This window comes from Orbicella faveolata, unplaced genomic scaffold (genome assembly GCF_042242905.1).
Source record: "Orbicella faveolata isolate gen_17 unplaced genomic scaffold, um_ofav_v1 contig_1, whole genome shotgun sequence".
Taxonomy (NCBI): domain Eukaryota; kingdom Metazoa; phylum Cnidaria; class Anthozoa; order Scleractinia; family Merulinidae; genus Orbicella; species Orbicella faveolata.
This window is the reverse complement of record NW_028301536.1, coordinates 24876606-24899462: the sequence shown is the minus strand read 5'-3', so window position 1 is coordinate 24899462 and position 22857 is coordinate 24876606. Positions and strand designations below refer to the sequence as shown.

General features: G+C 40.2%; 4 protein-coding genes across 5 annotated transcripts; 3 read left to right on the top strand and 1 right to left on the bottom strand.

The window, feature by feature from the left end:
- Window positions 1-804: 804 nt before the first annotated feature.
- LOC149118504 (histamine H2 receptor-like) lies at window positions 805-2534 on the top strand. 2 transcript variants are annotated; one of them, XM_089297021.1, is made up of 2 exons: window positions 805-955; window positions 1310-2534. In XM_089297021.1, the coding sequence occupies exon 2, from the start codon at window positions 1332-1334 to the stop codon at window positions 2283-2285; it is 954 nt and encodes a 317-aa protein (XP_089153147.1). In that variant the 5' UTR covers window positions 805-955; window positions 1310-1331; the 3' UTR covers window positions 2286-2534. The 2 variants fall into 2 exon arrangements, with proteins under 2 accessions (XP_089153147.1, XP_089153144.1); XM_089297018.1 differs by lacking the exon at window positions 805-955 and having other exon boundaries at window positions 1290-2534.
- Window positions 2535-8019: 5485 nt separating this feature from the next.
- Window positions 8020-9440, top strand: LOC110066473 (adenosine receptor A2b-like). Its single transcript, XM_089297027.1, has 2 exons — window positions 8020-8976; window positions 9171-9440. Exons 1-2 carry the CDS (start codon window positions 8530-8532, stop codon window positions 9297-9299), a joined length of 576 nt encoding a protein of 191 aa, XP_089153153.1. The 5' UTR covers window positions 8020-8529; the 3' UTR covers window positions 9300-9440.
- Window positions 9441-11582: 2142 nt separating this feature from the next.
- Window positions 11583-17019, top strand: LOC110066474 (histamine H2 receptor-like). The gene has a single exon (XM_020773701.2). It carries the CDS (start codon window positions 12362-12364, stop codon window positions 13304-13306), a length of 945 nt encoding a protein of 314 aa, XP_020629360.1. The 5' UTR covers window positions 11583-12361; the 3' UTR covers window positions 13307-17019.
- A 2617-nt stretch (window positions 17020-19636) lies between these two features.
- Window positions 19637-21005, bottom strand: LOC110066483 (putative G protein-coupled receptor No18). Its single transcript, XM_020773715.2, has one exon. The coding sequence runs from the start codon at window positions 20959-20961 to the stop codon at window positions 20029-20031; it is 933 nt and encodes a 310-aa protein (XP_020629374.2). The 5' UTR covers window positions 20962-21005; the 3' UTR covers window positions 19637-20028.
- Window positions 21006-22857: the final 1852 nt, after the last annotated feature.

Below are 22857 nucleotides of genomic sequence, written 5' to 3'. Positions count from 1 at the left end.
TTTTTTTTTCCGTTTCTTTGTCAAAACAACAAAACAAAATTGTCAAGAAATTTTCCATTGTGAGAATCAGATTAGAGGACAATTTCGATTCTGATAAGGAACAAATATACATCTTTCATATGCAAATTTTATCATGTGAAAGAAACATTAAATTTTGCTCAACATCTTCTGCGACCACCACCACTACCAACAACGCGTAATACTTTGCAAAAGCGTGTCCTTGTCTGTACTTCAAAAATAATAAAGGGACGGTTTATAGTACTTTGGCTTCACCTGAATTGTTAGAGCTGGCGACACGTGATCATGGGATCGAATCCGACCTCTAAAGAAATATGAAAAATTAATAAAAGGAAAAAAAAGTAATGAACTAAAAGACTTAAGACGTAAGATTTATTATTCGTGAGTTGGATGGTTTTCTTATGTTATCAAGAGCACTTGAAACGTTAAGCTCTGTGCTTTGTCTTCTTTCATAACCTTAAGAGTTGAAGACAGTACCAATTGATTAAATAAGGAAGAGGTTTATGGACAAACGACGGAAAATAAGTAAATCTTGTCCCTGTTGTTCCTTTAACTTACGTAACAACATTAATTTGAATCAATCAAGTCGCCAGCCCGTGTGCATTACTTCCTTTAGGGATAATCGAAGCCCTGCTCGCTTGACCAATCAAAGAGCGCATAAAACAATGGGCGCGCAACAGAAAGATAAACTTAATCTACGTTGCTGACACATGAATGTTGATTCAGAACGAAGCAATGTCTTTTTTTTTAATTTCAAAATCTTTAATAATGCGCATCAACAGATCACTGACTCATAAACAGTCAGTCTCGCTTCATGTCCGAATCTGAACCACCCCAGTTCAAGTAAAATATTATTATCTGAAACAATTAACTGTCATAGAGGGACGATTATATTGCACTGAGCTTAAACTTAAGCAGGATCCACAGGAGAAATAAGGTCAGTATTTTTTTTAAAGTTGTCCTGTAAAGGGCTGATATTTTCCCGTGTATCGTTGATGCTTAATTGGTATCCCTTGATTAGCAGGCTTAAAAAGGCGAATTTATAGTCACTTACTTCACCGATTATCGAAAACAACTAGAACTGACAAGCTAAGAGACTTGGGACATCTCGAAAGTCTGAGGTTAAGCGACGAAAAGCTATCATAGTAGTCACACTACCGTAGTACGGCTCTGAAACAACTTCTGACCGAATCAGTGAATCAATCAAAAGAAACACAGCTGTCAGGTGTGTTTTCTTCTTTAGAAAGTTTGCGTTTTAAAAGTAACGCAATATGGTTGTTTTATTTCATAGGAAGCAAGAGACGGAATACGACATGTCAAATATTACAAATAACCATTCACGCAGTTCCAGTCATGTTTTGCTTGAACCAACAGACATTTGGTACTGGACCATCAGAGGAATCATCGCCGTTTTAACAATCGCGGGAAATGGCCTCGTCATCTACTTCATCGTTTTCAAACGGCGCCTGCGTGTCACCAATAACTGGTTCGTGTTATCCTTAGCAGTCGCGGACTTTTGCGTCGGTTTGTTCGCAACACCGAGCGGACTCGTTTGCACCTTTCAGCTCCGGTGTGACTGGAGGGTGCAGATAACATTTTATAACTTTTTGCTTTTGGCCTCCGCTTTGAACCTGTGGGCGATGGCAATAGACAGGTATATCGCCATTGTACATTCTCTCCGGTATGCATCACTCATGACAACTACACGAGTCATTTTGATAATTGCCATGTCCTGGGCTATCTCATTTCTTGCTACATTTGTTCGCCTACTTTGGTTGTACGACAGCCACCTTAGAAAACCGATCGAAAAATACTATCGTGTTGTGATTGACTTTTTGTTAGGTATTTTATCATGCGTTGTACTGTTAGTTATTTATCTCCGCATTTTATACATTTCTCAAAAACTTGCCAGGCAAACGGCCTCTCAAGAAAAAGACGTCAATTTCAACCACGGACCGCCAAATGTCCCAAAATGTCACAGACGAACACGGAGAAATTCATCGGCAGGGGTTCTTGGATGTGTGATTTTATTGTTTGTACTTTGTTTCAGTCTTAATACGTATGTCTCATTTTGCCTAAATTTTAAGCTTTGCTCTGTAAATCCTCTTGTCGATTCCATCTCCTTGCTCCTGGTTTATTGTAATTCTGCCGTTAACTTTGCTGTGTATGCTTTCATGAAAAGTGACATTCGTTTGGAGCTGAGACGATTGTGTCCATGTGGCAGTTCTGTTGATGTTACCCATTCCATAGAGGTTTCCTTAACCTAATTGTAAATAAGAGTGCTACAATATGAGATTCGATAATGATTGTGATAGATTCATAGTCTTTTGTTAATTGAATGTTAATGTACCACTCTGGTGTAACGAAGCTCAATAAAGAAAAAAAACAGTGCACTAACACCCCACAGCAAATTTAAAAATATATATATATATATATGTGATCCAGCCAAATAAGAAGGAGGGAAAATGAAAGAAAAATTAGACGAGAAGGAACTTTGCGCAAGAAGAAAGGGACAATGAAGGATAAAAAATTCATTTTTAGCAGTATCGGCCGGTATGTGAGTGCGCTTATTAAAAGACACTTCAAGATGACGTAACAGAGTTTCATAGATTCACGCACATCGGTACTCAATAAGAGGGATTTTACGACCCATTATAATAAAGTTTTCACATAACGCGCGCTCTGATTGGCTGAAACAGCGTGCTTTATCAGGACTGGTTCACACTAGCGACGGAAGCGACGGAAGCGGAGTCGTAAGCGGAGTCGGAATCGGAAGAAAGTTCTGTTCTAGTGTGAATCGGCACGACGGAAGCGGAATCGTAAACCTCGCTTTCAGCGTAAGCCTCGCTTTCATTTGTAAACATTCAAGATGGCGGACCCGGGAGATGAGAGATTGCTGCTTTTGCTATTGCTTTATTCTCATATGACGAACCTATCAGCAGACACAATACTACGGTAACTAATACCTAAACGGAAAAACCCGAGAAAACTGCAGCCATACAACAGCATGATCCTGACTAACGAAAACATCAAACAAATGAAAATGTATTCACTACTGCAATACATACCGGTCTGAAGTCCTACTTGTTTAGTGACATCCTCCCATGCTAGCCTTTTTTTGCTGTTGTCTTTGAAGTTCCTGTAGGACTTGTCATAAAGAAAGGGGAACTGTCTCACAGCCTCTGCCAGTTTTTCCTCTAGAGCCGCCATTTTTTTTTCCTTGCTCTCAGTTTGAAAGGGACTGGTAATGAGTTTTTTGATTGGCTGATAATTCCGTTTCCACTTCCGATTCCGTTCACCTTGTTCTCACTGGATCGGAAGCGACGGAAGCGGATGCGGAATCGGAAGAAAAAGAAACTCTTCTGATCCTTCTGACTCCGATTCCGTCGAGCTTCCGACTCCGCTTCCGACTCCGCTTCCGATTCCGCTTTTTAATTTACACTGGATCGTAACGCTCGTTGCGCTTCCGATTCCGTCGCTAGTGTGAACCAGCCCTCAGAGAACAGAGCACGGGTTGATGACAGTAAGCTGGCTTTCAAATTTTTGCTTCATAATTTTGACAAATTTGACCTAAATTAAACATCCCTTGTGATTCAGACAAACGCAGTGGAAACGAGCTCTATGTCTACAGTAAATATGGCTCACGGAGACCATTGTTAGCAACAGTAGTGTGAAAACTGTATTAAAATAACAAGTTTTGCTAGATTCCGACCTGCAAAACACGTGGCGAAATAAACAAATTCTCAACCTAACCAGTGTTTCGATAAAAGACATTATATTTACGAAGGCAGAAATTATACTTAAGAAGTAAAACAACGACAGAAAACAACAATTGAGCTATCTCTGATGAGAAGCTTTATTTCAGTTGTAAAAATGCTCAATTGCTCAAAACTACAATTATATGCAGTGTAGTAACGCTCGTTCTCTGGTCATCTCAGCGAAGTGAACCGACGAGTGGTAGATATTCTCCTTTGTGGTCGGAGTAGAACCAATGGGAGTAGTTTAAGTCTGTCTAACTTAACGCTAGTTCGGGCAATTTTGCTCCAAGCGGCTACAAGCCGTAAATAACTGTAGCTCCCTTCAAATTCAACTCAGCATTTCGCATTTTCATTCGCAAACTTTGAGCTCCTGGTTTCGTAATTTCCATTGAAAAAGTGCACGTTTTCATAAGCCACAATACGGCCGGATTCCTCTGGACTACAAACCTCTACCTGCCTTTAGATTCTTATTTGAAAATTAACTAAAAAGCGAACTTAATTTCAAGGCATCGTTCTTCTCTCGAAAGCCGCTCGAAACTAGTCAAAACCGAGAGTTTGGCTGACGTCCAGTTTGTGATTGACAGCTGTCGCTTCGTTAGCCAGTCAAATTACTTAAACAATTCTAACAAGGATTGTGATTGGCTTATTTTATCGTGCTTTATCAGAGAACAGAGCACGGCTGAGGCCACTTTCACTCGTTTGAAAAATAAAGTTTGGTTTGAAAATTCAGCCGAATGCGTGGGGAAATTATTGGATTCTTTATCATAAAACAAATAAAGAAGCCTCGACTGTGCTCTGTCCTGTTGTAAAGCACTTAGGGACCGTTCATTTTTTATAAGGTGGGGGGGGGGGGGGGCTGGTGGGATTTGGGGGGGGACCATGCGAAAAAAAATGGCTTTCGAGGGGGGGCCATCCCAAAAAAATAAGGGAAAAAGGGGGGGTTACGTGAAATATTTTAGTAAAACTTTAAAATGGCATGATGTCTGAATATCAAAAAAATTGCTATAGAATAAACATAGAAGGCAGGATGCAAATTTATTACAAACTTTCCTGCTTTAAAAACGTTTGGCGTCAAAAAGCATTTGTAGTTACTGAAAAGAAGTATTTAACACTGTTATTTTCGAATGCAACTGTCACTGGCACTCATCTTCATCTTCGCTGTCGTCGAGTTCTTCGTCGCCGCTTGTGCTGCTATGGGAGTCTCTTTCACCAATGCTGCAAGAAGCAGCAATGCTTTCTGTAAGAGTGTACTCGTCAGGGTACATGAAGGTGTAAACATAATCTCTGACTTCCTGCTCAAGGTTGGTTGTGATTCTGCTTCTTGCAGCATGGGTGAAATAATTCCCTTCCAAGAGCTGTGCGATGTATGGCCCATCTCTTCTAAATAACGACGTGGCAACATCTTCAACTTGAATACACTCTTCCGGGACGGCCGTTCTAGGAGGGTACACAAGGCATTGTGGAAGATCATTTCCTAGCGGGTTTCCAACACAGATTCCATAAACTCGTTGGACGTTGTTTTCAGTCCGCTTCCTCTTTCTTTCATTTGACTTTCTGCGGTTTTCTTTTTTCCTTCTCCTTTTGTTGATGTGCTGTTTGAGTATGCCCTTGAATATGTTGTTATAATTGCTCTTCTTATTTTCTAGTGCATCCATGTCCTGTGTGACCTTCGTCAACTTAGCTTCTAAACATTTGATCTGTTTTACATTAAAACTGTGGGCAAATTGTTCGTCCTGCTTTAAAGCAAGCCCATTGGACTGAAAGAGTGTGGAATCGTGTTCCTTTACATCTTTCAATATGACATTCAACTTTTCCACCATTGCTCTGTGCTCTTTGATGGAGAAGTTCAGTTTTCTTCCATCACCGCACTTAGAAAGATTGCTTCTTTTGCTTGTAAGATGTTAAACTGCCTGGATCGTTCAGCTGTAAACCTTTTCTTACACGACTCGTCGCTTTCGCCATTACTGCGCATTTTGGAATGAGCCTCTTTCATGATGCTCATGTAGTAACGCGCTCTTATCTCGATTGGATTAACAATATAGCCAAGGCTTGTTTTCCGGAGACCCTAAGGTATGGTTGTATCATCAGCAGAGGAGGAACTAGTGACTTACCAGAAAAGGAAAGACGATTTTTTTAAAATTTATTATATTGAACTGATATTATTGAATAATCATGGTTCGTGTAACCATTTGATGTTGTATTCTCATAGCTTTTTGTTTTACCTGCACAGGGCAACATTTATACATGCCTATCACTAGAGTAGAGATAAAAACCTTCCAAATAAAGACATCTGTAAATTAAATGTAACAATGTGTTTCACACAACACATCAACAGATTTCCAGTTTTTTCACAACACTTCGTACTTGGCATAGTATCACAATGCAGGAGCAAGGAAAGACTCTGTTCCAGGCCACTGTTACTTCCGTAAGATTGAGAAGTTTATGAATGAGCACTATGAGGAGGGGGAGAACTACAGGGAGTTTCTAAAGTTGTCCTGCCAAGAAAAGGTAGGAGAAATTTGTTCTTTTTGTTGTGAATGGACTGGAGCACCCATAGAAAGATACCCTACACCAGTTCCTGACCATTCCTGCCTACCCGAATACCACTACCTCTCCTACCAGAAGACCCCAAAAGAAGGGCGTGATCCAGATGACTGGCAGCCAAGGGTCCAAGCGAAGAAAGAGCATGGAAGTGGCAGGCTGGTTTTATCTGACCCAGAGAGCGTTGCTCTATTTGCAGTTACGTTTATTGTCAAATCAAAGTTTGTGATGGATTATCTTCAGCATCTTGAAGTGCTGGAATTTAAAAGGAAAAAGAGAGCAGAAGAAAAGGCAAAGTTAAGTAGGGACACAAAAGATAAATCATATGAGGATTATCCTTGGACTGAGTGGTGCGAAGATCTAACCAAGCTTAAAAAGCTACGTGTTCCAGAACTAAACAAGTACTTGAACCACCACGGGCTGAGGCAGCATTTGAAAAGCAGCAAGAGTGAGAAAGTAAAGGCAATTGTAAGACATTCATGCTTGCAGCAGAAGAGTCCTCTCAGAGCTGGCCAACCAACACTGAGAAATGCCAGGACATTGACACAAAATGACAACAGGGCAAGTGCTGACAGTGGTGAAAGGGACGAAAGTGACAATGATGAGTATGACAGTGATGCCATTGACTCTGGGGGAGAAGATGACTCAAGTGACGTCATTCTTGCATTCGTCAATTCAGATGAGGAAGATGCCAATGAGAGGCCAAATGCCACACGCTCAGGGCGAGCCATAACTAGGAGATCCGAAATTGACTTCTCTTTCTTTTGATTTGTTTTTTGAACAACAGCTCTCTGTAGTATAGGGATTGTAAATAGTCTTCATAGTGAGCACAATAACTTGAAGTAGGGTGATAATAGAGAAATATTAAAAAAGTTGAAATCTAGATATTGTTTATTCAATTTTTTTTTGGGGGGGGGTCATCCCAAAAAATGACCGCTATAAGGGGGGGGCCATGTGAAAAAAATTGGTAAACTGAGGGGGGGTCATGCGATTTTTAGATGGTGCTTCCCAAATCCCACCAGCCCCCCCTCCCTCATAAAAAATGAACAGTCCCTTAGGAAGCAGTAGAGCACTCAAGAAGTGGGGAAAAACACTCGACTTCGTCTCGTGTTTTCCCCTACACTTCTTTTAGTGCTCTACCGCTTTCTGCGTGCTTTACAACAGAACAGAGCACAGTCGAGGCTTCTTTATTTGTTAATCAAAGAGAAACAATACAATATGCAGCATTTTTCTTTTCTCTTTTAGTGTCATTATGTCAACTGCTGAGACCCTAATTTGCTTTCATGAACACAGATGGAAATCAGCTACTTACTGACGTGATCATTAATACTTAATATTGCACTTTTAATTTAATAATTGTTATGACTGTATTTTTGTTCTTTTCTGTTTGTATGGAATTTAAGAGTTAAACGCTTATGAGGAAGTTTGGTTAAAATGACGGAAGCGGAAATGCATCGCCTACAAAGGAGGAGCGATTGAGAAATTTCATTTTTGTGCCTGTTTATTTTCGTTTTGTCCAGTCATTTAATTTCACTCCAAAAAATTTAATTCCCTTGACCTGAACTTGATCTAATCACCATATGAAAAAAAAAAAATTTAAGCTTATCAGTGGGGAGTTGGCAAAGTCATGATAAGATTTCTCGTTCTTAATCCGGCTTCATTCAGCTTTATAATCCGATGCCTGTATGTAGACATCTCAGTTCTATTCCCATGGTATATATACTTAAAATAGTACAACTTTCGAGCGAAAGGAAAGACGTGACTTCTTGAAATCTACCAAATATTAAATCAATGACGTCACACAAGACCGACCGAGCTCTTTCGCTCAGACGTCATGCGAATAGTCAATTGTACATTATTTAGGCTGTTTTCCGGAAAGATTTAATTCGTTTATCGATTCTTGCCATACTATCAATGCCATGTTATCAATACGCAGCCACTACTTCACAAGTCACAGAAGGTTTTGACGTCTTTGTAGCTTTTAGCTGAAGTTAACGACCGTCAAAAAAAACCCGTTAGACGACACAGAAAGGAGGTGAGCTCAGCGGATAAGTTTTTACGGTATTTAAGAAGAAAAATAGAAGCCAGATGTACATGTTGGGCACTGTATAAATGGGAGCGAGTGCTTGGTGATCTCAAACTTGAAGGCGTATCATATGAAAAAAATAAAAATTTAAGGCGTATCATATGAAAAAAAGTACAAAAACAATCAATGGAAAATTGGATAGCCGATGATGAAGTGTTAAACATGGCAAATGCTTCAAGTGGTAACTATTCGCACAATTTTACGCCAGCTTCACTTGAACCACAAGACGTTTGGTATTGGATCGTCAAAGCAATCATCGCCATTTTATCCATCGTAGGAAATGGACTTGTCATGTACTTCATCATTTTCAAACGACGCCTGCGTGCCACCAATAACTGGTTCGTGTTATCCTTGGCAGTAGCAGACTTTAGCATCGGTTTGTTCACAACACTGAGTGGTTTCCTGTGCACGTTTCATTTTCGGTGCGACTGGAGGATGCAGATTACATTTTACAACTTTCTGCTTTTCGCCTCCACGTTGAACCTGTGGGCGATGGCAATTGATCGATACATTGGGATTGTACACTCTTTACGGTATACATCACTCATGACAACCACACGAGTCGTAACAATGGTAAGCCTGTCTTGGTTCATTTCATTTCTTGCTGCATTTGTGCGCCTGCTGTGGTCGTATGACATCCGGCTTCCAAGTGTATCAATCGATAGGTACTATCGCGTAGTCATTGATATTTTTTTCGGTGTTTTCTCGTGTGTGGTGTTACTAATTATTTATGCCCGAATTTTGTACATTTCTCGTAAAATTGCCAGACAGTCAGCTGCACAACTGGGCCAAGTGATTTACAATCACGAAACAACTGTCTCAAAGGCACGACGAAATTCATCCGCGAGAGTCCTTGGGTCGGTGGTTTTGTTGTTCCTACTATGTTACAGTCTTAGTATCTATATTTCATTTCGCCTGAATTTTAGAATTTGTTGTGTAAATCGCCTTCTCGTTACAATATCCATGTTAATGGTGTACCTTAATTCTGCCGTTAATTTTGTGGTGTATGCGTTCATGAAAAGAGATATTCACCGAGAACTGACGCGTCTGTGGCGTTCTAGCAATCCTACCCATCTGACTGTTTCTCGGGAATTATCTTTGGCCTGAACTGGAATAAACCTCGCATAAGAGGCTGATGTAGGGATGACTGTGGTTGTTTAAGTAATTATTGTGCCAAAGCTTTTCACCTTAGTATTGTTAATCAATAAAGCTCAATAAAACACTTTTTTTTGTAACGTTTGAATTGATGTGTACTGAATTGAGCTACATAACTGATCAGAAATAAGAGGGAGAAATTTGACGTCGCATTAGGGGCAAAAATCACTGAGAAATGCTAGAGGCCACAGAATGGGGAAAAATCACGTACAGCTTTGTTGTAGTTGTTGTTAGTAACTATATTGTGTGGCTTCCTCGTTGAAAACAACGTATAGTTAATTCGACACGTTTTCTTTGCCAAGGTCATGTTACTCGGTTAAGAGGGTATTTGATATTGGCCTTTTCATGGTTAGCGTTTGGAACTGGAAAATATAAATCGAATTCGTCGTGTGAAATCAAATCGAAAGTTAATGAACTTTGGTATAATTTAAATCAAAATTAAGAGACTGACTGTTTGCCATACTTCTCGCCGGCGTGTTTATTGAGGGCGACTTCAGACAGGTTATTTCGTGACGTGACGCGATGTTTACTACGAAGTTCTAAAAACGTATTAAGTGATCAATACGAGGGAGAGAATTTAGGACATCCCAAAAAGGCACTAAAATATTTGACACACATATTTTCTTAAAACTGGAAAAACAGAACAAAAATGATCATCACATTCCAAATGACAGAATCTTAGCTCATTCGACTGCATCCTTGTTTTCATTGATTTCGTGTGACAAGTTTGTGAATTCCCGAAAACCCTTAATATCTGTGAATATTTAACAGCAGTGAAAACAAGGACATTTTCTTCAGTGAGAGTTTGAGGTTTGTTATAAGCCAAGTTACATTTGACTCGACGGCGTGTTTCCCGTTTCTCTTCAGTGTGGTAATATAAGATAAATACCTAAAGGGAACATTGAAAAACTCGATCGTTTTGGCCTGATCCATCCCCTTTATATATAACATAAAGTATAAGTTTCATCAGTTTCATCAGTTTTTTATAAGTTCATCATTTATATGAAAAAGAACAGGATCTCGCACAAAACCGAAGCATGGTCGGGGGGGGGGGAGACTCCCATTGCAAGGGGTGGGATGGTCGCGCTACTCCCATATTGTTTTCAGGTTTTTTCAACTGAAAGAGAGCAATATGGGAGTGACTTGAGCTACATTAGACCTTAAATTGTTTATGTCTGCTTTCATCTGCGAGAGAAGTGATAAGATTCCTATTTCTTTGCGTGCAACCCTTAAAAGATAACTTTATAACCTTCTAAACCTGATTGACGTAACGAGCTAGTTATCGGACATCAAAATCGTAAATTTACGCCCCTGAAACACAAGAATTCATTTATCGTTTACCTGCAAAATCTCGCAATTTGAGAAGTATTCCCTGCGTCTGTCCTGGCTCAAAAACTAGCAGCTCTAGTTGTATATGAAAAAATCCTGTTCACTCATTCTCTGGTAGAAATGTAAAAAATCGCCCTACTTGTTTCACGTTCTCTGGAAATACTCAGAATTGGGAGGACAGCTAAGAATTGTGCCATGATTTTTACCACGAGTGCAGTGCTGTGGAGGTGATTCATCCCTATGAAATGACCTTGATAGTATCATTATGATGGGTTAAGTGGTAGGTTGAGTAAATGTCATGTAAACAAAAAAGGTTTTTACAACATCCAATGGGAAGCTGACACATTCATGCAACGAGCGATCGAAGTTTTTGGTGGCTGTTTTCATCTAACTTTTTGTCAGTACTTTTTCAGGCCTATCACTGTCATTCAAACTGATTAAAGTGCTGGCTAATGTTGTTTTCCTTTCTCCGTTAAGCTCCCCGCGTCATGTTTTGCCCACGCGATGGCAATATTTCGTCCGTACCTTTCTCGAGTTGAAGTGGCGTCAGTGAAAGACAATACGTATTGATTCAGCTAGGCCATCACTATTTATTGAATTAGCATGAAAACTATATTTCAAGTTATTGATACAGCTATACTACATACATATTGGCATTATCAAATTTCTGTGATTTAATTTTCTTTTGTAGACATAAAAAGCCTGTGATTTCTCTCAGTAAAGATTCGACGATAATTACATGACAATCGATAAACCTGGCTATTTCAGATGGAGAAAAGTCATAAGTGTAGGTAGCTTTGTAATTTAAAATGGCTTTGATGTTAGTTCGCGGAGTGAATGGGCTAGGAACGCATGCCAAAAAAAAAAAAAACTGGTGACCGAGACGACAAAAAAAAATTGTGTCAGACGTGAATGAGTGGGTAGAGTTGTAATGAAAACAGAAATAAGTGAAATAGGGACTCAGTGTCAATCAAAAGGGCATTACGAGATTTCATATTTGTTTAGAAGTTTCTAAAATTTATCTTCGTTCTCAACACCGTTTTTGTTGAGGAAAAATTCTTATAATTCCAAAAAAATGGCCATTGAAATATTTTACACCCTTTTGAGACATTTTTGGAAACCAAGTAAAAATCGATGTTATTGTTGCGCAGTTGTAAAATTTGCTTTAGCTAACGTGTTCCCCTTTTGGATATTATTCCAGTGGCGACTAATGTCTGTTATGGCTGAGAAATGTCATTCACAAACAAATATTTATTGTACATTTAAATTAAAGAAACTGTCTGTATGGCATTGTTTCTGTGTTTGTTCAGTTCGAATCAGCAGATAGGGACGAAAGTGTTGTAAGAACTGGACCGAGCTAACAAAGTGAGAAAAATAGGTCGGAGATAGACCTGTCCAACCCCGAACGCCTGCTACGCAGGCCAGAGAAATAGCAACGGGAATTATTTCTGAATCGATAGGAAAAGTCACCGATATGCCAAACATTACAGGTACTACACGCAGTTCTTCGGCTGTTTCACTTGAACCAATAGACATTTGGTACTGGACCATCAGAGGAATCATCGCCGTTTTAACAATCGCGGGAAATGGCCTCGTCATCTACTTCATCGTTTTCAAACGGCGCCTGCGTGCCACCAATAACTGGTTCGTGTTATCCTTGGCAGTCGCGGACTTTTGCATCGGTTTGTTCGCAACACCGAGTGGACTCGCTTGCGCGTTTCGGTTTCTGTGTGATTGGCGGATTCAGATTACGTTTTACAATTTTCTTCTCTTCGCTTCGACTTTGAACCTGTGGGCGATGGCAATAGACAGATATGTCGCCATTGTACATTCTCTGCGATATCCATCACTCATGACAACTACACGAGTCATTTTAATAATAGCCATGTCCTGGGCCATCTCATTTCTTGCTACATTTGTTCGCCTACTTTGGCTGTATGACAGCCACCTTAGAGGAGTGATCGAGAAATATTATATTGTCATCATTGATATTTTTTTCGGTGTTTTCTCATGTGTGGTGTTACTGACTGTTTATGCCCGCATTCTGTGTATTTCTCGAAAAATTAGCAGACAGTCAGCTGCACAGGTGAATCAGGTCATTTACAATCACGCACCGTCTGTCTCAGCGAGACGAGCACGGAGAAATTCCTCTGCAAAGGTTCTTGGATGTATGGTTTTATTGTTTGTAGTCTGTTACAGCCTTGGTATCTATATTTCGTTTTGCACAAATTTTAAGCTTTGCCCTGTAAATCCACTTGTCGCTTCCCTCTCTTTGCTGCTAGTACACTGTAATTCTGCTGTCAACTTTGCTGTGTATGCATTCATGAAAAGTGATATTCGGATGGAACTGATGCGCCTTTGTCGATTTGGCAAGGCTAGGGAACTTAGTACGGCATCGCGAGAATTCTCTTTATCCTAGCTAGAAATTTAATTTGAACCCTACTATATTATTCACTGTACATATGGTCACCGGTACCGTGTCTCCCTTAAAACAAACATGCTCCATTATTGTATTGGTCTTTTTCTCACGTTCCTGTATGCTCCGAAATATCCTTCATTATTTTGGAAAACGTTGGTTAGTTTTAAAATAAATCAATATTCTTCCATATTCTAAGGCATAATGTTTTACATACATTCTGACCAAATGACCAGGCAAGCCAAAATAATCACATCTATTCGCATAAATTATATTAACCTAGATGTGAAATAAAGAGTGTAAATAAAGCGACTGTCATCAACAAACGTCGACAGGAGATGATAAAATATTGGTTTGTCATTGAATATGCCTTATAAAACTCTTGATTGTATTGCATGATATGGAATGGATTCTAAGGCAGACTCCTGTGGAAACGTGTGGAAAGGTGTAGAAATCATCGTCAGAAGTTGCAAAGAAAAGCGGCCCCCTCCTGTGCAAGGTATCAGATTCTTTCAAGAGCTTTGTGGGTGGCTCAAATTTTGACAATTTACTGTCACTCTCTTAAGAGATACAGAAAATTAAAGCGGAAAAAAAGTATATGTATATAATTAATTTTCTGTCATGAAGGTTCTGTCATACTTTTTTTCCGGGGTTTTCCGGGTGACCAAAGCGACAAATGCAAAATCCTCTATACAGAAGAACGACCCGCTCTCAGCCTTATTACGACTGATTCACTTAACAAAAAGTTCAGACTGTGTCTTGAAGAAAGGATAAGCTGAAAAATCATGATCAATTCTGTGTACATTAGTTTTCCATTTTTAAACCAACAAATACTTCATTTCACAGTAAATGGTTTGAACCCAGGAGTATCAGTAGTTCGTATAGTGTGATCGTCCGGGTGAGTGTAGTTCTGAAAAGAACTGTTGTTGGTGACTTTTTAGACGTTTCGACAACCTGAGCGGAAGTCATCTTCAGAGTCAAGTGAATAGTGTTTGTCAGTCGATGATGTTATAAGTCTGGTCCGTTGAACGTGATTGGTCAGTATAGCCATGATGGTATTGGCTGAAAGACTCGTGTAAAGTTTGTCATCAGTCATTGGTGGGTTTCGATCCGTCTATTGTTAGTCAGGTAGGTCGGTTTTGGTCCGTGTATTGTTAAGTCGGTCTGTTAGAAGTCCGTTTGTCGGTTTCGTTTCTGTCGTGGATAAGTCGTTTGTAAGGCGCCGGTAGTTGTTGACATCTGTTAAGAGGCGTTTGTTCTAGGTTAGTCTACCAGCTTTCCAGAGTCAGTCGTTGAAAATAGTTCGTACTGTAGGTTAAGCACTGAGCAGAGTCCCAGTCAATGTTGTGGTTTGTCAGTTGATGATGTACAGCAATGTGATTGTTGGCATCACCATTTCTCGTGGCTCGTTTGTGTTCAGTCAGTCTCGTGTTAAGGTTTCTGCCAGTCTCACCAATGTAGGAAGCCTGGCAGTCGGAGCATTTGGTCTTGTAAACTGCTCCCTGTCTGTCGTTAGGTTCGTCTCTGTCTTTCACTTTGGTCAGTAAGTGTCGTAACGTAGTTGTAGGTTTGTGGGCTACACGAATGTTGTAGGGCTGTAGGATCCGTGAGATGGTCTCAGAAGTGCCCTTAATGTAAGGTATAGTCACTGTAGTAACAGGTGTAGGGTTCCTGTTCGTAGCGTCAGCAGGTTATTATTATTATTATTATTATTATTATTATTATTATTATTATTAAACGCTAACCGGGTGTGTGTCCACTAATTTTAGAAAGTCGATGATGGCATGAACTTGTGAATTAGTATTTTAGGATCTCATGATATTTTTATTTTCCTCAATTTTTCTTCTTCTTCTTTTTCGTTTTCTTGTCCTTGTTCTTCTTGTTCTTCTTGTTCTTGTTGTGCTTCTTGAAACATACTAGCAAAAGTATGGCTCGGTGACATAACAACACAAGTTGACTAGGCTTGCTCAACACAACAACTTTATTCTCTAAGCATCTTGGGTAATACAACAGCTTAACACAACTTCCGGTTACGAATATATTACACTGCTTTTCCCCAGATTTTCAGGATGCACTTATACTCAAGACATAGTGATAACCTACAGTTACAGGTTAAGTTTAACAACTGGTTTTCTAATCCTTTGAGATCTTCGCAAAACTGTAGGTGGACTACTTACAACTAAAGGAGATACAACAGTATCCTCGTTTTCAGGCAGATCTACATGTGGTTCAGAAGTACTATCGAGAGGATTCACATTATCATCATTTATTTTCTGACCACTTGATTCAGGCACCACGACATCTGGCTCACTGACATCATCTGGTACATTATCATGTGCTCTTATCATGTGATCAGTGTGCACATATCTGGTTTTGTGTCCTGTCCTAACTACATAGGTTCTGGGCCCACAAACTTTAATTATAGTGCCTGGAATCCACTTATCAGTCTTAGAATTGGCCCTCAAGTTTCGTACCCGCACCCTGTCATTTCTTACAAAGGATCTTTCCCTCTTACATTTCAAATCCTTATACATTTTCTGTTTCTCTTGCTTATTCTCTACAACTTGTGCCAGATTAGGCTTAATCAGACTTAATCTTGTTCTTAGGCAACGCTTCACCATCAACTCAGCGGGAGTCACACCGGTTGTACTGTGAGGGGTTGTGCGATACCGAAATAGAAAATTAGCAAGTCTGTGCTTCATAGAGATGCCCTTTTTACCCTCAAGCACCTGTTTAACTAAAGCATCCTTAACAACTCTCACAGACATCTCCGCTGCCCCATTAGATTGAGGGTGATAGGGTGGAACCAACGTGTGCTTGATGCCGTTTTTGCGCATGAATTCGGTAAATTCAATGGACGTAAACTGTGGTCCGTTGTCAGACACCACCTCTTCAGGTAAACCATGAGTAGCAAAAATTAAACGGAGCTCATCAATAGTCCGTTCAGTAGTTGTAGAGCTCATATGTTTCACTTCAATCCACTTTGAGTGGCTATCGATTACTACAAGGAAGTAATCATTACCCTTCTGACAGAAATCAATATGGATCCATTGAAATGGTCTAGTTGGCCACTTCTATGGGATCAGGGGTGCACTGGGTGGGGCATTTCTAACATTTTGGCATACTGTACATACTCTCACTGCTTCCTCGATTTCCTGATCCATTTTTGGCCACCACATGCATGTACGAGCAATTGCTTTCATACCACATATACCAGGGTGTTCCCAATGCAACTGCCCCAGCATTTTGGCTCTAAAGATTGGTGGAATAATCACCCTAGAGCCCCAAAGGACACAGTCCTGTTCACAGGACAGCTCATTTCTTCTATTATGATAGGGTTTGAGGGTCTCATCAGGACACCCTTCTGGCCAACCTGACATCACAAATTGATGTACCTTACCAAGTACAGGATCTACAAGGGTTGCCTTTCCGATATCTTCTGCAGTGATTGGAAAATCATCATCAATTACCCTCACACTGTAGACCACACCCTCACTTCCCACTGTGGAGTCCTCATGTGGTAGCCTTGAGAGAGCATCACAGTTGGCATGGTCTTCAGATCTTTTGTATTCAATCTCATAGTCATACGCCGAAAGTACTAGAGCCCACCTCTGCATTCGAGCTGCTGCTAGTGTGGGGATAGCGGATTTTGGATTGAAAATTGCCAACAATGGTTTGTGATCAGTGATCAGGGTAAATTTACGCCCATACAAAAACTGGTGAAATTTTTTTACACCAAAAACAATTGATAATGCTTCACGCTCAATTTGTGCATAGTTCTTTTCACTTGAACTCAGTGTCCGAGAGGCATAGGCTATTGGCCTCTCCTGGCCATCATCCATCACATGGCTAATAACTGCTCCAATTCCATAGCTGGACGCATCACAAGCAAGTCTCAGTTCACGGTCCCCATCATAATGCACCAACAGTGCATCACTGGTGAGACCTTGTTTACAAGCGTCGTATGCTTGCTGACACTCTGTTGTCCATGTCCACTGGACACCCTTTTTGAGGAGCTCATGTAATGGTGCTAGTGTGGTTGCTAAACCTGGAAGAAATGAGTGATAGTACTGGACCATGCCCAAAAAAGATCTCAACTCACTGACGTTTTGTGGTACTGGTGCCCTTTTTACGGCAGCCACTTTTTCCTCAACTGGATGCAAACCTTCAGCATCTATCTTCAAACCCAAATAGACAACTTCCCTCTTCAGAAATTCACACTTTGCCATCTTCAAATGCAGGTTATATTTATGCAACCTCTCCAATACCTCAGCCACGATTTTGATATTCTCCTGCCAACTGACACCACCAATAAGAATGTCATCCTGCTTACACACACATTTTTCTACTCCTTGCAAAATCATATCCATTTTAGCTTGGAATATTTTAGGTGCTGATTTAACCCCATATGGTAACTTGGTGTAGGAATAGAGTCCCTTGTGTGTGCTAATTGTCAGGTACTCACGACTTGCTTTATCAACACTTAGCTGAGCATACGCATGCGACAAATCAAGTTTGCTGAAAAATTTTGATCCCGAGAGGGCAGCATACAAGTCCTGTTGGGTGGGAAGGGGATACTGCTCATCTTCAACAGCTGAGTTGATGGTTACTTTGTAGTCCCCACAAATTCTAACCGATTTGTCAGCCTTTGGCACAACTACTATTGGGCTTGCCCAGTCTGATCTGTCAGTTTTAACGATTACCCCATTTTTCTCTAACTTATCCAACTCCTTTTCGACTTCATCTTTTAGTGCATATGGAACTCTACGTGGCTTAATAAATATGGGCTTTGCACCATCTTTCATGGTGATGTGTGCTTCCAACCCTTTCATGCCCTCATAGCTATCTTTGAACAACTCACTGTGTTTAACTAGTAATCCATCAAGTTGACTTTTGGCACTTTCCAACTCGGATCTTGTTAAACTAAATATTTCACCCCACTCAAGCCTTATCTGGTTTAACCAATTTCTTCCCAGCAAAGTAGGTTTCTTCTCATAATCAGCTACAATAATTGGCAATGTATATTCATGGCCCTTGTACACTACATCACACAGCATTTCACCACACACTGTAAGGGTTTCACCCGTATAGGTTTTCAATTCAACTTTTGACGGACAAAGTGGAAAATTACTGAATTTCTGAGAATGTGTGCTCTTACTCATTATTGAGTAATCAGCTGCAGTGTCTACTTCCATTGCACATGGTGAACCATTTATGGTCATTTCTACAGTATAACTTTTGTTGGTAGGATTATCTGTACCAACTGCATACATGGAATAAATACCTAACTCATCATTATCATCACAACCTTCTGTGTTTGATTCTAAGACACTATGAACAGTACCTTTAGCTCCTGGTTGTTTTGTTTTCATGCCAGACTCAACATCTTTACTGCGACAAACTGATGCAAGGTGACCTACTTTGCTACATTTGTAGCATTTTGCTGACTTAAATTTACACTTAGGTGCAGCATGCTTACCACCACACCGGTAACATGAGGGTTCCTTAGTGTTTACAGTTTACAGTTTATTTACTATGCCTTGGCTGTCATCACTTGCACTGACAGGACGGAATTCTTGGGTGTTCTTCTCTGCCATTTCCATTGACTTTGCAATCTGGCACGCTTTCTCAAAAGAAAGATCCTCGGTGTTCAAAAGTTTATTCTGTATTTTGGGATTGTTCAATCCGCACACAAAACGGTCTCTCAGAGCTCGGTTGAGAAACTCTCCATAGTTACAATGAATCGATAACTTCTTCAAGGCCACAATAAAGTCACTGATGGATTCGTCTTGTTTTTGATAGCGAGTTCCAAAATGAAAACTCTCTGCTATCTCCAATGGCGCTGGATTGTAATGTTTCTCCAATGCTTTGACAATGTCCGCAAAAGGAGTGTCTTTTGGTTTCACTGGTGCCAGCAGATTGCTCAGGGTAGAATATGCTTCGGGTCCAATCTCAGTCAGAAAGATAGCACGTTTTCTATTTGCAACTGCGAGATTGGCTTCCTCTTTACCCTCGCCTGTTTCTTCTATGATATTATTTGCCATGAAGAACATTTCCATTCTTTCCACATAGGAACGAAAAGTCTCTCGCTCAGGGCTGAACTCGCCGACACGACCAAACAATCCAATTCCCGCCATTTTGATAGCACGTGCTCAAACTTTGATCAAGTTGCCTCGGTCGAAAACAAACCTTTTTCCTCACACAGAGAAAATCAAAACTTCACTGGATTTCTCATGCGTCTTCGTGCATGTAGAGGATCCCATCCTTGTCGCCAAAATGAAACATACTAGCAAAAGTATGGCTCGGTGACATAACAACACAAGTTGACTAGGCTTGCTCAACACAACAACTTTATTCTCTAAGCATCTTGGGTAATACAACAGCTTAACACAACTTCCGGTTACGAATATATTACACTTCTTGTTCTTCTTGTTCTTCTTGTTCTTCTTGTTCATCTTCTTCTTCTTCTTCTTCTTCTTCTTCTTCTTCTTCTTATTACTATTTATGACATACTTTTCTTCGGATCACGAAACGTGCGTGAATTTCAGCAGTGGTCGTGTGCATAAATGTTTTTGGTGCAAGTATGCTTGCAAAATATTTTTTCTCAATATCCCTCACCCCCTCCCTCAAAGTCAAATGGTCCACCTCTAATTCGTATTGTGTCCAAGCTCTGGAAGACCGCCTTTTGGTGTTTCTGTTTCAATATCAATCGAACGATTCGCCGCTTATGTCTCCCGCACTCGAACGGCTAAATTAAAGTCAAGTGATTCTTGACGTGTCCGGCATCTCAGGAAACGTTTAAACTCCGCCCTTATATCTCTCTTCAGCAGTGAATACACTACGACATTAACGGCAGAATTTAGGAAAATTAGGATTCTGGAAACTTGGACAAATTCTCTGGTCACAGAGCACAGGCTGAACACATCACAGAATCCACGATAAGCTGAAAGTAGCCAACAGAAGACAAACAAGAGTGCAACTGATGCGAACACTTTGAGACTGGATCTCTCCCTGTTTCTTTGTCTTCTTGTCTTTGTAAAGTTACGGCCGCTGTAGCGTTCTTTAACACTTTCCAGTGCAGCGATTCTTCGAGAATGAGCTCGAGTTATAAAGTATAAGTGAGAGTACACTAAAAGCATCAGAAAGCACGGTATTATTTCGAAGCAGATCACCGTCAATCCACCGTATACTCTGTGTACTATGTCTCTTTCTTTGTTGGTACCTGACGTTTGCCACAACAAAGGTAAAAGTGAAATACCTGTAGGTATTGTCCAAGCGGTCAATATCATAACCAGGACCTTTGAACGAGTCATCAAAGAGCCGTATTTCAATGGTCTCGTGATGGCAAGATATCTATCTCCAGTCATAACACATAAATTGCCAACTGACACATACAAAATAAGATTGTAGAATGTCAAAAGTGCAAGAAGGTTTAACTGTACCCAGAACGTATGAAAAATGTATGTAGGTATTACCACGAGCCCGACAAGTAAATCTGCTAATGATAGTGAGACAATAAACCAGTTAGCGCTGACGTGAAGAGTTCTCCTTGTCAAGATTAGATATATAACGACCGTGTTTCCGCAGACTGTTGTAACTCCAATGGAGACGACCAGGACCCAATACCAATAAGCATCCCTCTCGTGTAGGCTATTCATCGATGCCTTCAGGTTCCCTCCTAAGTGACCACCAGCGAAATAAAAAGTTTATAAATGTAGTTGGAAAGAGGAATAAGGGATTCCTAGAGCTTTTGAGTCTAGAACTCAGTAGGCAAGAAAAAGCTAAACAATGTTTTATGATATTCAGTAATAACGAGCTAGATAGCCATGAGAAGATATGAACATTACATCACGCCATAGTTAATAGAGTGAAATGGTTAGGAAACCTGGCAAAGTTCTTTGTTGTATGCTTTTGTTTGCTATTTTGGGGGCTGGCCCTGCCCTAAACCTAGCAAAATACAAAAGTTGGTTATGTGTGCTTATAAAACTAACCAATACAAGCACTGCGATAACAGTCGATCCTCCGGTTGCGACCACCATTCGTAAGTGACCACCTCTCCTCAGCGACCACTTTTTCAAAATACCAAAAGTTTCCCACTCAAAATGGAAATCAATATATTTGGAACCTCTTGTAAGCGACAACGTCTCGTAAGTTACCGCGACCACTTTTAGAGCTAACAGTTTGAAATTTTCTTTTGTTTTCAAACTCCCGTAAGCGACCACTTGACAGATAATAGAGCGGAAATTGAAAAATAAGGTGTTGTAATATTATCTCATTCCTGGGTCGTACAAAAGACGAAAAGTTCTCAACGGGAAGTACCGGATCTTTTCTCGAAATTGACTTTTCACCAGAATAAAACGTTTAAAACATCGGGTAGGTCTCTGCAGTTAACATATGTTAATAAGGCAAAATTTTGACTCAAGATGTTCTAAGCTCGCGTAAGCGACCACTAGGCTTGACATTTTGAATAGTCGCTTACGGGAGGTTCGACTGTATGTAATTCATATAAAGCGAGTGAGTGAGTGAGTGAGTGAGTGAGTTAGTATAAAGTCAGTGAGCATAAAACAAAAGATGAGTTAGTGTCAAGGCCCTTTCAACATAAATCTTAGCCTGTTTGTTTGCTTCTTTTGTGTTTATCGGCCTTCCTAACCCTTTCCCTCCACTAACTATGATCACGTTCCCCGGGGGAAACTCTTACATAAAAGGACGAGGGTGCTCGTCGGAAATTCTGGAAAAAAAAACCCTAGAGGTACCAAGATCCTGTTTTGTGGGCGTGGCTTGAAATTTTTTTTAACCCTAAGAGATACCAATTCTAAAGCAAAACATTATCTCCTGCCATATTTTTTTCGGCTCAATACCCTAAAAGGTACCGCGAAAGCTTCCGCTGAGGAGCTTTTGAGGCTGAACACCCTAAGAGGTACAAAAACCGCTTTTTTAAGAGGCCCTGCACCTAAGAAACGACCGATGATTTCCGGCTAAAAAATAAAATCGGCCTATTTTTATCTCCCAAGTAGAGGTTACCGAATACTATTTAAAAATGAATTTCTTTTGTTTCAGTTTCGCTTTAAACCAAAAATATCGAGCCGCAAAGTTTTTCCGCCTGAAAGCAGCAAAATCAGGCCGAAAATAAGCCCCCGCAAAAAACTGTTTAGAAATTACTATCGCAACGCAAAATAATGAGAAAACTACACAGTGTTGAAGAAAAAGGCCTTTTAATGCAATATCATTCGATAAACATCAAAAAACTGCCGAAGCGATTAACAAATAAAGTTTCAAATATTGCATACTAAATTAGATGGAGCGTTGGAGCTGATTTTAAAATAATTATTTCTCAAAAGTTCAACGCTTTTGAAAGCAATCACAGTGATGAATGAGACATTGGAGGGATACAAATCACGTTTCTGGAAAAACATTTTTCGGCCAAAGTATATTGACCTTGTACAAAGCGTTCAAAGTTACCGTGTTTACCGTTATCCTGCTACTTCGGCGAAACGCTTCTCTTTTGCCAATACGGCCGTGGATAGCGTGGTAAACGCCACTGTAAACCTTGCTAG